Source organism: Colletotrichum paranaense (assembly GCF_030867605.1).
Source record: "Colletotrichum paranaense strain IMI 384185 chromosome Unknown Scaffold_8.1, whole genome shotgun sequence".
Taxonomy (NCBI): domain Eukaryota; kingdom Fungi; phylum Ascomycota; class Sordariomycetes; order Glomerellales; family Glomerellaceae; genus Colletotrichum; species Colletotrichum paranaense.
Genome location: NW_026848966.1, coordinates 2,525,797 through 2,540,453, shown reverse-complemented (window position 1 = coordinate 2,540,453; position 14,657 = coordinate 2,525,797). Strand labels below are relative to the sequence as shown.

Here is a 14,657-nt window from a genome sequence, read left to right as displayed (position 1 = left end):
GATTTGCACACGTAAACCAGCGCTTCTGCACTTGACAATCGTGGATCCTCATGGCGTGCTTCCGCATTAACCGTCGCCATCACTCAAAAACTCACAATCCTAAATAACACGACAAATAACCCAATCAGTCCCCTCAAGCCCACCTCATCATGTGGTCCTCTCTCCGACATTCCGTATCAGAGTAAGCACCTTGATGGTTCCCCATTCCCCCGGTCTGCGAGTGCGTGACTCTCCAATCGCTCCCTCGTGGGCACCTGATCCCTGTCGACCCAACCCCAAAGTTCCCCAAATCCTCGTCGCTGTATGGCTGGATTTCCCCCATGAAGCACGTTAGAGCAATCGCCGACCCCTCCATCCCTTCTCGAACTCGACTCCAACTGATAAGAGAAAGAGTGAGACAGAGAGGAGAGACGCGCAAGTGCGGGCACCACACACCCAACTTTACCCCAGGAAGCTTGTTCATGACCTTCCCTACCTAGATAACTAGCAAGCACAAGCGAAGCAACCCGGAGAGACAACTATACCCCCTTCTCTGTGGCATTTGCTCGGTATCAGGCGGATCGGAACGAAGGATGGTTGGTGTGAGGGGTCGCGGGGGTTTCTAGTCTACGACTCGTGCTGCCAGCTCCTTTGTCTTAAATAGCATAACCTCAGCCCAGCCTTCTTCATCGGGAGTTAGATCTGGACTTGAGCTCTCGTCTTACCTCCCAAGCTTTCTGACCTTTAACGATTGCGTGATTGTGTTTCTCTTCTGCAACAATAGGCGTCAACATCCGTGACGTCCCGTCATTTTACCGCGCTCAGCTTCCCTTACATTGCTTGTGAGGTAGCTTCACATTCGGCTTCAAGCTCAACCACAACCACAACCTCGACTACGACCTGGTCCGCAACACAAGATAGAGTAGCCAAGATGGGTTCCCAAGCATCCAAACCCGCCGTGGACGCCTCTAATGAAAAGGCCCTCCTCGAGCGCCTCCGCCGCTTCCAAGTAACCGACGACGACTTCGTCAACGTCGCCTCCAGCAGCAGCGATGACGAGAAGCGAGACATCAGACTCGTCCGCGAGCCAGAGGGCCTCCCCGTCCAGCAGACGCAGTCTTGGCAGTCGAGGTTCCTCGCCGACCCAAAGAACAAGTACACACTCACCAAGCCCCATTCTCCAAGATAAGGTATCTCAGAACACAAAAAAGCTAACTCGTTGTCTTCCATAGACTCGCCCTCACGGCCCTGAGCACAGCAGACCCCCGCACAGTCCTAACCTCAACAGCAACCAAGCTCGCCGACCCCCAAATCTTCAACACCCGCATCCCCTTTGAAGGCGGTCCCATCACGAACCAGCGCTCCTCGGGACGCTGCTGGCTCTTCGCCTCCACAAACGTCTTCCGCGTCGCCCTCATGCGCCGCTACGCCCTCGACTCGTTCGAGCTCTCCCAGTCCTACCTCTTCTTCTGGGACAAGCTCGAGAAGAGCAACTACTTTCTCGAGCAAATCATCGACACCGCCGCCGCGGGCGAAGACCTCGACGGACGCCTCGTCCAGGCTCTGCTGGGTGATATCGTGAGCGATGGCGGGCAGTGGGACATGGTCTACAACCTCGTCCAGAAGTACGGCCTCGTCCCGCAGGCGCTGTACCCGGACTCGTGGAACGCCATGAACTCTGGTGTGCTCAACTCCATCGTCAAGACGAAGCTCCGCGAATACGCCCTCATCCTCCGCAAGCTCGTCCAATCTTCCCCGTCAACTACAGCAGAGACCCTCACGGCGACAAAAGAGAAAATGATGCGCGAGATCCTCTCCATCCTCACCCTCGCCCTCGGCCCGCCCCCCAACCCCCGCGACGAATTCACCTGGACCTACCTCGACAAATCCTCCAAACCGCACACCCTCAAAACAACGCCCCAGGCCTTCGCCCGCGACATCTACTCTTCCGATCTACGCATCACCTCCTCCGTAATCGACTCCATGGTCTCCCTCGTCCACGACCCGCGCCACGAACCCCTCACCCTCCTGACCGTCGACCGCCTCGGCAACATCGTAGGCGGCCGCGGCGTAACCTACGTAAACGTCTCCATGCCCACCCTCAAATCCGCCTGCGTAGCCATGATCAAAGCAGGCCTCCCCGTATTCTTCGGCTCCGACGTCGGGAAGTTCAGCAACTCCGCCGCGGGGGTGATGGACCTCGACCTCATCGACTACGAGCTCGGCTTCAACGTCTCCCTGCTGGGCATGGATAAGGCCAGCCGCCTCCGGACGGGCGAGAGCGCCATGACGCACGCCATGGTCCTGACTGCCGTGCACATCGACGAGGAGACCGGCGAGAGTGTGCGGTGGAGGGTGCAGAATAGCTGGGGCGAGAGCGCGGGCGATAAGGGATGGTTCGTCATGAGCGACGCGTGGATGGATGAGTTTGTCTACCAGGCTGTTGTTGATCCGCGGTTCCTGAGCAAGGAGGTCCGCGGGGTTATTGGGACTGAGCCAACTGTGCTGCCGCTGTGGGATCCCATGGGAAGTTTGGCGTAGAGATCTGGCTAGATCCCGCGTGTGCCGTGTTAGATAGGGCCGGGGAAGGGGTGGGGGGTAATGAGATTGGTGGATGGCATATTCATCCACTCCCCGTTTTCTTCTGAGTTTGATGCAGACGATGGTCTAGATTCTTTTACGTACTCAGCAGGACAGCGTGTCTATTTACTCGTTTCGAAACATCAACTCACCCGAAGCCAGTCTCAAAAGATGTGCACGCCATCACTTCCATCCGCGGCCGTGGTTTTGACAGCTTTTGGCCACGGGATAACCCAGCATGGGAATGGAGACTCTTTTGGGTCCGGCGCCATCAACGGTCGTCTAGCTCAATCCGGACCGGCGTCAGACCAACGACGCACGAAGTGGACAATGTGGACTACGCCAACTCATCATTAATCAACTTCAGTCAGAGTTCCCGTCGACCTGTACTCCTGCTCCATCTCTAGCTCTAGTCAACGTCAACATACGCGCCCCCGCACACCGTCTCCGGGACGGACACGGCCTGAAGACCCGGACATCTTCCCCGGAGCGGTCGACCACGAATCCCGGGTTACTATCCCGCTTCACCACAGGCTTTCTTGGCCAACCCCACTTCGCTTCACCGAGGACAGTTTCGTCCGGGTGTCCGGGACAAAGGGTCCATTCAGTAAAGTAAGCAGCCGCACAGGCTATACACTTTGTGTCTTCCCCGGCCCGCGAAAGTTATCTTCCAAGGCCGGACGCCTTCTGTATACTTTGGTTCGGCGGGTTGTTGGCCTCAAAAAGGACAAAAGTGAGGCGAAGGAGGGTCCCGGTTGCGGGCCCTTGCGTACGAGCAGAGTTTTTGTCCGTATTGGCGCCATCTTCGGCAATTACTGAGTTTGCTGCTACCTGCCACAAACCTACCGCATCCTGCCATTCACTTTGAGGCATACTCTTGAGAACAGAAGATGTGTTCTGATGAGATGACGAGAGATGGTAGAGAGGCGAAGCTAAGCCGCATAGTCCATCCCTTTGCGCCTTGTCTGAGCCTTTCGTGAACTAGATCAAAAGCTGGTCGACAATATCGAGCCCAATCACGGCACGTGGAAGAACGGACTACGCTTGGATGAGAACTAGTTCCATCATGCATGGCCAAGTGCCGCTTGAGGGCACATTAGCGCTCAGGTCGACTATTCACTGTAGTCGGTGTCGTTGCCTGTCTTGCGAGGCAATGCAGCTCCCAAGGCATTGACTTGGTTAGAAGCGCCACCGATATATAGAGTGCCATTATCTGCGTGACTGGTCAGCACGCTCAGCCGCACAGCCGCCAGCTCAGGTTTAATCTACGGAGGCTACATGGTCTCAATTCAGATGACGTTACGGTGTTTTCTTGGCACTGTAGTGAACCACGTGGGAAACAGACCATTCCAAACCTCATCGACCTGCCCGTGGAGAACTCAGCGTGAATCTTGTGTCTGCTGCATGCATCTTCCAAGCTTCGTGGAGAGCATCATCTCGTATCAAACTCGCGCACGTAGCACATCAAGGTCCGCCATCGTCGGCCGATCTGGATGAAACGTTGCGAGATCGAGATGCGAGAATAAGCACCTCAGAGTTTTCTTTCCTTCACCGAGATGACGGTCTCCGGAGGCTAGGACAGGTCACTCGTGGGTCAATAAAGCGGAACGGCCTGAAATGAACAGCAAATGCCCTTTGGACGGATGTGCCCGACATTGGTCGGGTGTGAACCCAACGGCGCTGTTTGGTGGCTTGGGATTGTCAGGACGGGGAAATCCCCGTCTTGGGCTTCGCCGGAACGGACGTTGTTGGCGGGTCTCCGGGACTGCCCCTGTCCAAGTGTCAACGTTGTCTGACGGGGACCACAGCAGACGAGAGTAAAAGCTTCTCCAGAGGAGTTAGTGTCCAGAGCGAAATGGTCTCCATGGTTGTTCACCGAAGGAACGCGTTGAACAGGTGGGTAAGTCAAGCCAATTGGCAAGGCCAATGAATAGTACACCGTCAACGACAGGCCTGCTAGGATCATGTCTTTCGGCAGGGCTGTTTGGCGAAGCAACTGAAATGGGATGCTCCTTGTCTGAACGGAAGAAAACCGGGGGAGAGTATCGCCGTTGCCTCTTTTTGGTCGTCGGCGTGGCTGTCAAGACAGCCATCCCTTGTGTTGAGTATCGTTCGTCGCCTTTCACAGGTAAGGCAGCCTGGGGGACGTTGCACCTGTTGCCTTCTTCCATGCGTTTGCGGCTTGCCTCTGCAAGAAACGCCGCAACCTGCGAGTGAGGGAAATACTGCGACAACAGCCGGGTGTCGCCAGAGCATAGCGGTGAGCAAGCAACGGAGACATGTCGAGTTGCATCGCATCTTTGGGGCTCAAAGATCAGCCCCATTGACCCCACGCGGCAGTTGCGGTTTGTAAACGCAGAAAGGCCTAAGGAGGATCGAGTCAGGGCGGGCAGACGCAAGTCATTGCTTGTTTGGTAGTATGCTTTGCGCTGTGGCGTGGCCTTTGTATGCAGATAATATGGGTATGCGCCTTGCAGAAAGGCGAGATGCTGCAGATGTAGTCCGATGGAGAGGGAAGGGCGAAGTCAGGTTTCGGTGGCGGCATCTGACCAGCCAAGGTGTTGACGAGAAGTTGAGGTGGGTTGAAAGTGTGTGAGGTGGTGCGGGGTGGTCTGCCGTCGGCCGCTGTATTCCGTCGGCATCGCCCAGTCAATAATGGTAGTGATATCCATACTTCCGAACGCCTAGTGTCGTATGGTGTTGAACTCAAGCCCGGGGGACGGCGGCGCGGAGAGGAATCCAGAGTTTTCGACACGTCCCATAGTTGGGCTTGGTGCTTGGCGGTTGCATTGTCGACGACTGACAACCATCAGGGAAAGAGGCACGACAGGCGGGTAGATGCAGGGAAACTGAGGCCGAAGATGCAGGAGGTGTTGGTTGGGTTGAAACGGGGCATGGTGTTGGATATGCCGCTGGCCAAACAATGCCACAGCATTCGCAGTGTACGAAGTGCAGACACCAGAGTATAGAGTCTTGCAACTGGCACTGGAACCTGATGTATGGGACTGAGCCCGACGGGCCAGGGGCTGTGAAAGGTCGCTCAGAGACACCCACTTGAACATGGACATGGTTGGAGTCAAATGTCGGATTACCGGCTCGGTGGAGCACACGACAGGCGACGTTGGACGACAATGGGCGTCTCAATGTCCGCGAGAGGAAGGGATCGTGGTAGTTAAGGTTTGAGAAGTGGAGGATGAGCGTGTGGCAAGCAACAGAGACTGCGACGAGGCAACCAATAGCGACAGGCCGGTATGGTTTTCTGAAGCTCATGAGTGCATGTTTGGAGGGGCACATTGCCTTTCTCGATGTTGAAGGAATCTGGAAGGGCGCAACATCGACGTCTCTCTGGCTGTGGTTGACCGTTGAAGTTTTGACGAACCGTCGACGGTGCAGCATGTCGTTGGCTTGCTCCTGCCCTCCCGCTTTCTGTTGAACGTTCCTCTCCTTCCATTCAAACTTACTGCGTTAGGTAGTCCCCTGAGGAATACGTACCTCTCCGAGTCTCCATTCCTGACAAAGCAATCTGGAAGTAATAAGTACCCAGGTACCTCAGATTCCAATGGCAAGAGCGAGTTTGCAAGTTCCGAAGTTCCTCCTGCCTTCTTCCTGCCTTCTCAAGATGGCCCATCTTCAACCATGACAACGGCGCGGTCTAGACTTTCTGGCCTCTTGAAGTTGCAAATGAAGCAATTTCTTTCTGTGACGTCCAACCCGGTTGATCGATGCAAACGAAGAAGTAATCGAAAGGAAGAGAGAACGCAGCCGTGGGCGCCCTACGTGTTCATGTTTATGCACCAAACAGCATCTTCCATTGGCCCCAGTACAGGCCATTCCTAGCCAAAGACAATAATTCGCCAACCGTCTCCCGAACGGTCTTTGGGGGAACGTCGATGTCCCTCGGCCACAAACTCCCCGTCGTCACCACGCGCTAACACAATCTTTCAGGTCCAGTCACCATCATTTCCGTTGACGCTGACGTCGGTCAAATTCCCGCCTGCCTTTCTAGTTGTCACTGGCCACCGACCGTATCTGTTAGTCAGGGACCCCGAGCAGTTCCCCTGCCCTAGGCATCGGCAGTCGGTTCGGCGCCGTCGAATCTCAGGGCAATGGGCCATATTCCGTTCATCCCGCAGAAGAGACGAATTGCGACTTCAATATTCGAGTCGATGAAGGATCTTGGACAAATGGAGTCTCGGAATTAAGCACCCTGGAGCGGCGCCTCTTGACGATGTGCTATCACAGCAGGATCTCTTTTTACCAATTGGCAATAGAGTTATTCAACACTATTCCACCAAGCACCGGAGAAACGAGGCCAAACCCTCCATATCTTGCCTGAAAAGATTGGAATCTAGGATGGGAAACTTCGCCGTGCCCTGAGAAGCACCAGACGCCAACTGACCAGTCCGGTACGGTCCTAATCCTGGCCTCACATTAGCTCCTCAGTCCTGATTCACGTCCAGCCCAGCAGGACGTCATCGCCGTGATCGACACGGACGACAACCGGCTTCCCAAAACGGCAAGAGAGCGACCGTTTTGCACACCATCAACACCTTGCCAACAGCCATCAACCCGTCAACTGCATGCTTGCTCACACCAATGGCAGGGTTTTTCGCCTCGCCTCTGAGGTGCGGAAGACCGTCTCATATCCCTCCGCGGGAAGGCTCTGCTACCTGAAGTTTCACTCTCCTGAGCCAACGCCATCAGGTCGGACCCTTGGGTCGGAATAATTACACCAATCTTGGCTGAGTTCATTCTGCGGCACCTGCGCCCTCGCCTCTCCCTTGTCTCGGGACACTTTTGCACTTTGGATCGAGGCGGCCATCCATGTTATCTTCTGTGTACCTACTCCGTAGTCCTCTGCACAATATCATCATCATTGTCTTTGGAGGGCACATTCCATTGCGCATCCCGAGACGTCAGCGGTCAGCAAACAGCTTCGTTGCCAACAAATCAACAGTCACTTGCAACAAATTGCATGTTTCGGTACGGAGCCAGGCTCCTTCTGATTCTGCCAGTTGGAAAGCCACAATCCGTTTTGACATTCATAGCTTGACAACGAATCCTCCGAGCAAAATTTGGCTTTCTGCTGTGGTGCCTGAATGAGCACCACACGCCACAGAAAAGCAGACACCGAGATAGGAATTGCATGTCAACTTCGGAAATCCCCCGTCTCATGCGACATCCGCCTGGTTTTCATCTGAACTTTGTGAGAACCATCTACACTGCAGACGAAACGGCCCTAGCCAAGCAAACTGCTCCTGCATGTACCCTCTGACTGGCCTAACTCTTCGACCTCGTGTCTGAGCACCTTCAACCAAGGTGTGGATACTTAGGCTCTGTGGCTGCTTGTCAATCCAGCTGTCGACGCGCTTGACTGTCACTGTGGTGGGCTAAGAATTCTACCTAACAGTGGAAGGAAAAGGCCATGCGGTGTGATTAGTCTGCCGTCATCTCGTTGGCTGCCCCATCACTGACGGCGACGCTACCTCACGGCATTGGCATTGACGTTGACGCACGTCCGCCCATCTTCTACCAATATTTCTCGTCAGCTTGGGGCAAGGTACAACCAAATACTTTTTGGCGATCATTTGCAGTACTACACGTCCAGAGGTCAGCACCCGAGAAGAAGACGCTCTTTGGCATTTGCGCTACATGCAGCCTTGTCACGACGAGAAGCGACCAGCCGTCGTCAAGCCCGGATAACCGCAGCCACTCGCCATCTTCCGAAGACCCCTACTGGAGGAACATTGTGCGCCTCAAGTAACCCGTATACTACACCATTCGACCAAGTGACATCCTTGGCCTTGTCACCCAAGTCCTTGGTTTTCGCAGAATTCGCCAACGCCCGTACCGATACCACCGACACGACGCCTTCAGTAATTCGTACTTTGTACGGATACACTACAGCCGGTTCCCCGCTACACCGAAGACAAGCTCTCGGGCAACCAGTCGTATTGTCCCATTGTTTGCTGACTGTCTTCCTGACTTCCCGCTCTCTGCTGCTAAGGGGATAAGAATACACGGCCTGGAGAGGGTCCGGAGCATCCATTCATCAGCATCCATCATCAAAGCGAACCCCCCGCGATCCTTGCTGCTGAGTCGACAGGGATCAGTCGACTCCTCCCTCCGTCATTGCGCCCGGGATAATCCTCCTCCCAGACCACTCGACGTCGCAGTGTCTTCAACCACTGCCCAAGTTTTGCCCCCCTTCTCTTCTGGCTCTCTCTCTTTGCGTTTCTCGGATGCCTCAGCCTCAGTGACGTTATCTCTGTACTACAATATCTGGTAAGTAATTCTCCCTTTCTCCTACATACACACATCCCACTTCTTCACCTCATCTTTCTCGTATGCACAAACACGCTATGCATATGGTCTATACTCGGCACAACCATCCACAGTGTATGGAACCATATGGAGACCTTGCATGGATTCATTCATCCTATTTTTGAGACTACGCCCGCCCATTCAACTTTCACTTGAGTCTCCTAACAAAGCTGACTCGCCCCTCTTTTCCGACGGTACTGCAGATGCATGCAGTTGGATTTCCACTACGGAGTACAGCCCACAACAGACAGACTGGGACGTTTCGACAGCGATCCGACGACAGAGTCCACCCAACTCCAGCCCGACCTGCTAGCCCGACCTGAGAACCCGACCTGACCCAGCCCATTTGACGGGGGTCTTCCACCACAAACACGACCAGAGGAACGGGAAGAGAACAGACTGAAGTGATCTGAGAAGAGACTGGAACCCCGCCATCTCTCATCAACCAAAAAGAATCCACCTCACATCCCATCTCAGCGGGTATCCCAACGACTTGCCCCTCCTCTTTCTCTCTTTCACTCTCCATGCAAAGGGGGAAAAAAGCGAACAAATAGGGCACCGTCCACTTGGTAGCTCTATCGCCCAAAACCAGAAAACAAAGTGAGACACATCGACGCCCAAACAAGCGACAACCCGAAAAAGGGCGCCAAAGCACCTCCAAGTCAAAGCGACCGAGAGGGGAAAGAAAAAAATTTAGGAAAGTGAGAGAAGACGAGACCAAATTTCTTAGGGCGGAATTCCTCACGTGGTTGCGACGTGCGTCCTGCCGCTACGGCCGTCCCGCTTCATATCCATCTGTTCAAGGTGGTCAGCGCCCAACCCAATTCCCGACTGCCCCTCCTCACCTCATCCTCCTCCCTCGACGTGCACCCACGAGGCGCTGAGCATTCTGCCTCATTCAACTCATACGGAAGAGGAAGCACCTCGGCGGCCACAAGCGATAGCCACAAGTAGCACGATTTGTCGACGACTCGACTAGTCAACGTTGCCATGGATCACCGCTACTCCTCATCGCGGTACACCACCGCTCGGCCGCGGTCGCCGACTTTTAATCCTGCCAGGGCTTCGCTTCCCACCAGTATTGGCTACAGTTCCATGTACGGGGGTGATATTCATGTCATGCCCACGTCTTCGACGAGATATGCCTCTGGCAGTTCTCGAAGCCATCATTCCGGCACGCCCACAACCACGACCACTACCTATGCAGTCACCAAAGACCCCCTCGCCCGCGGCCCAGGCCTGAGAGAAGCGAGCCGCAATCGCTCTCATCGCTCATCGACCCTCGACTCTACCTCTGCCCGCCCAGTCATTGTTACCACGACAACCCGACCGCCGCAGGCCAGTTCATCGTCGCACCACTCGTCGAGCAACAGACATAGCAGCCCGACTCGCGATGAGTATCGCTCCAGCGACTCGACATTTTACACGCAGCCTGCGTCTTCCATACGTTCCCGAAGCCATCACCGCGGTGGCTCTTACAGCGCAACCATGGACAACGAAGAATTCACCCGCATGCGCGAGCGAACCCTCGATCCTACATCGTCTAGGCACGATTCGTACCGCCCTTCGAGGTCTTCGGCCATTTATACCAATATGTCCCGCCATGGAAATGCCCCAGTCGACATTGGCGGCACGGATGGCTACGAATACACTACTCCAAGCGACTTGGCAAGATACGATCTGGATCACACCCGGCCACCTTCACGATCACGCAGGCGAGAGAGCATCGACCGTGGCTATTACCGACCGAGTGTTAATGTTACGACAACTGAAAGCACTAGTCGTGCATATGATGGTCGACAGCGAGCAGGCCCTCCGCCCACCACCTGGGGCTTGGATAAGATTAATCGCTCTTCCACGAACGTATACGACCCAGCCCAAGGCTCAATTCCTCCGGCAGCCCCTGCGGCGCCTATCCATCTACCAGTGCCCCCAAGCCCGACCAGCCGACGCTCCACTGGTGGTATCCCTTCCTCCATGGATGTCGCCGCAGCAACTTCCGTAGCGGCAGCGACTGTCGCAGGAGCGGCAGCCTCTCGGCGGCCTGTATCCGTGTATAATGAGGGGCCCCCTCGATCCAGCCATCACGAGGATTACTACCGAAGTCGCGATGATGATCGGGCTCAGCGGCAGGCCCGGGAGCCTGATCGCAAGTATGATCCCATTTACGGCAGTGGTGATTACTACGATAATGGAGTCACCAGCCGTGGTTTCGGTATCCGTACGGACTCAGCTCCCGTTGGCGGCGATTTCGAGGACCGACGTAGAGAGGCACGACCCGAGTCTCGAAATGGTTATCGCCCAGACTCGCGCACTGGATATAGACCAGAGTCGCGCGGCGGCCCCCGACCAGAGTCTCGAAGTGGTCATCGAACATCTCCTCCGGATGTCAAGAGAGGATCCGACGATGAATCTAAGCGCCGGGACGAAAAGGATCGCTCCAAGCGTGATTCAGCCCGCCTCGAGACGGACAAGGATCGCCATCTGCGGCGGACTAGCACAGCTAACGAGGACGAAGCCGAGAAGAAGCGCCTGCGTGATAAGTTGAGTGCGGGACTTGGTCTTGCCGCCACCGCGATTGGCCTCGGCTCAGCCGTGAAGGAGAAGGAAAAGGAGAAGGAGAAAGAGAAGGACGAGCGCCCCGAAAAGTCGGAGCGGGAGTCCCGGGAGCCCCGGCGCCGAAGCGATGAAGAGGATCCTGGAGCGCGTGCTGCCGAGAGATACAAGCCTCGGGAGGAGTCTCGGGACCCTCGTGATCGTGCACCCGTCATTGTTGAAACTCGCAGGGCCGCCGCCGAGCAAGAGGCAGATGTCCGTGATCGCGAAAAGGAGCGTGAAAAGGAGCGCGATCGAGAGCGTGACCGAGAGCGTGATCGCGACCGCAATCGCCGGGATGCTGAAGCCAAGCTCACGGGCGATTCTACAGCTGCACAACGAGATGTGTCCCCGGAAGATGACGAGCAAAAGTCGAGGCGTCCTAAGCGGCAGATTGGCTTCAATCCTACCAACACCAACGACATTCGGGAATTGAAGGAGCAACTGGCAGCCATGAAGGATGACAAGCCAGAAAGGGTTCCGGTTCCTGTTGACAGGTCAGACCGCGTTGACCGGTCGGAGCGCTCAGAACGTCCAGAGCGGTCTGAGAGATACGAACGATCCGACCGATTGGACAGGCCTGAACGATCTGAAAGAGATGATAGATCAGACAAGCAAACATACGCTGATCTTCCGTTCCGCGAGCCACACAAGGAGCCGAAGGAACGCACACCTTCACCCAAGAAGGAGTCACCGCCACCAAAGAGGGAATCGCCCGTCTCACTCCCTTCGGCCGACTCGATTGTTACTTCATCCAGAGATGAACATCGCGACCGTGACCGCGACCGCGATCTCACACCACCTCGTGACGAGAAGCAGGTCCGCGTCGTGTCTCCGCCTCGCGACAAGTCAGACGCAAAGCCTCTCAAGGGTATCCTGAAGGCACCCAAGAAGTATCCCGAAGAGGACAACCCAATTCGTGAGGGTGTGGCACCTCACAAGGATGACAAGAAACTGAGGGAAGTTCCTCCTGGTGCCCGATGGACCAAGATCAGCCGGAAGATCGTAAATCCTGAGGCCTTGACCGTTGGCAAGGAGCGGTTCGAAGTCAGAGACGACTTCGTCATTGTCCTTCGCGTTCTCAGCAAGGAGGAGATCCAGGCCTATGCCGCCGCAACACAGGTCTTGAGAGGTATGTTGGGAAACTAGAAGCACTTGCTCTGGCATGGACTAACAAGTGGAATAGAACGGAGACGTGAAGAGACTGGTAAGGACCGGGACCGCGGCGATCGCGACCGGGACCAGGACCGTGGACGTGACCGCGATGGCGAAGATGATGACAAGCGGAAGCACCGCCATCACAGGAGGGAAGACGGCGATGATGACCGGTACGACGAGGAGCGCGACAGGGAGCGCCACCGCAGACACCGTCGAGACGAAGACGAGTATGAAGACGACTCGAGGCGACGTGATGACCATCACCACCGCCACCGAGAGCGTGACCGCGAGACTCTTGCCATTGAGGGCTGATGAGTACGGCGGGGGCAGATGTAAGAGGAAGCATGTAGCAGGAGATGATGATACTTGTATGCGCGGAGCTTTGGTTATCTAACGGCAGCATTGGACGAGGAGCCCTTGAAAGCGAGAAGCGAATCTCTACATTGAATTTATACATCTTTTATTATTTTCACAGATTTCGGAAAGCGAGAGATATTTATGACTTTTACGTGTGGAGTCATTGGGCCCAGCGGCTATCATGTCAATTTCAGAAAAAAGAAAGCACTATTGGATTTGCATATGACATATCCCATCCACTTTTTGCGTGCTTGGCCATGAACGATTGACGCCTCTGGGAAGGGGATTGGGTCCTGAAGGAGTGAGACCAAAGGTTCTGGGGGGTAAAGGACCCAGAAATAATGGTCCCGTGAGGTGGTTTGCGCGAACTGGTCTTAGAGTTGGCGCGAACACCATTACGCACGGAGGTTAGCCTCGAGGGTGAGGGGTTTCGTGCTCGGTCTCGTCCGGAGGTGTGTGGCCGGCCGGCTGGCTTCTTGGGGCGACTTTTGGGAGGAGGCGTTGCGGGATGAGCTTGAGAGACGTCACTTTGTAAAGTGTTCCTGTCCGGGAAGCCCGCTGCCCTCCGGCCGGGTGTGGGTCTACGAATATACGGGTGCGGACGCGGGACCTCCGAGAGGCGCGGGATACACTTTGCAAAGGAGTTCGCCGATCTGTTATCCGCATTGCCCGACTTAACTTCTTCCATAGCACGGGCGAATCCTGCCCAGAGAATTTTGACTAGGTACGGGATGGGTTGTAGCTTGTTAGTTTGTGGCTCGTGGCCTTGCTTTGAGTCAATCGGCGTATCTGTTTGGTCTTTTGTTACTGTTTGGGTTGTTGACGTGGCGTTCCTCTGATACCAAGTTATGTTTCATCAGCAAGTTGCATCGTAATGGATCTTCTCTCTCTAATTAACCCACTCTTTCAAGACTCGATAGTCACCAGGAAATTTGTGGTGCCATTTCAGCTCAAGAACTCCAGGTTTCTAGCCTTGAGATCGGACACGGCGAGATAATCGTGCCTTTATATCAGACTGGCTGAGGAATTAGAAGGGAATTGAGCGTGCCGGCCGGTTGCTTTTAGACGCATGTCGTCGTGACTACTACTATTGGCGGTAGTGCTCATGAGAAGCCCTCTGGCAATTATCCCACTCTGACTTTTCAGAGTAGACGTGAGAAGACCTTTTTGCAGATAAAGCTCCGATTCGCATCGATGACTTCATCGCTGAGAAGCGGCTTTCCGACGATGTATGATCTCAACAGAACTTGGGCACGTTTCCTTGAGAAACTCAGCCATTTATCAAAGATCACTCTATCTTCCAGTACGCAAGGCCCAGAAAGTCATCGGAATACTTGCAACTGATGAGCGGGAAGTAAATGTTGGAGTCATGGACGGGTGATGTTGAAGTAAAGCCATGCAGAAATCGTCATGCAACTCTACAGCGAAAATACGAGATAATGCATCCCTGCGCGGTTCGCTACCTTGGAACGGAAAGTGCAGAGAGGGAGTTGGAAGCCGGCAATCTTGTACCTTCCTAATGCATGTCTGCCAAGAATTAGCGACATGGTGCGATTACACCACATCCGCTTTTCTACCCGTAATAAAGGTTTCGCGAACCCTCAAGCTTTGAAGACCGATAGACTTGATTCAACATCGTAGACAGCTTTCTGCTTCGGACTGCA

At 54.9% G+C, this 14,657-nt stretch overlaps 4 protein-coding genes across 4 annotated transcripts; 3 read left to right on the top strand and 1 right to left on the bottom strand.

Annotated features, from left to right (window-relative positions):
* Positions 1–910: 910 nt before the first annotated feature.
* On the top strand, positions 911–2,520 carry CPAR01_10652 (peptidase C1-like family protein; the record flags this gene model as incomplete). The annotated part of the gene is made up of 2 exons (XM_060494912.1): positions 911–1,134; positions 1,212–2,520. The coding sequence occupies 2 exons, from the start codon at positions 911–913 to the stop codon at positions 2,518–2,520; spliced, it is 1,533 nt and encodes a 510-aa protein (XP_060347094.1).
* Positions 2,521–5,265: 2,745 nt separating this feature from the next.
* Positions 5,266–6,187, bottom strand: CPAR01_10651 (uncharacterized protein; the record flags this gene model as incomplete). Its single annotated transcript, XM_060494911.1, has 2 exons — positions 5,266–5,908; positions 6,021–6,187. 2 exons carry the CDS (start codon positions 6,185–6,187, stop codon positions 5,266–5,268), a joined length of 810 nt encoding a protein of 269 aa, XP_060347093.1.
* A 1,518-nt stretch (positions 6,188–7,705) lies between these two features.
* Positions 7,706–8,532, top strand: CPAR01_10650 (uncharacterized protein; the record flags this gene model as incomplete). The annotated part of the gene is made up of 3 exons (XM_060494910.1): positions 7,706–7,823; positions 8,154–8,308; positions 8,467–8,532. 3 exons carry the CDS (start codon positions 7,706–7,708, stop codon positions 8,530–8,532), a joined length of 339 nt encoding a protein of 112 aa, XP_060347092.1.
* Positions 8,533–9,873: 1,341 nt separating this feature from the next.
* Positions 9,874–12,948, top strand: CPAR01_10649 (uncharacterized protein; the record flags this gene model as incomplete). Its single annotated transcript, XM_060494909.1, has 2 exons — positions 9,874–12,610; positions 12,665–12,948. 2 exons carry the CDS (start codon positions 9,874–9,876, stop codon positions 12,946–12,948), a joined length of 3,021 nt encoding a protein of 1,006 aa, XP_060347091.1.
* Between the last annotated feature and the right edge of the window lie 1,709 nt (positions 12,949–14,657).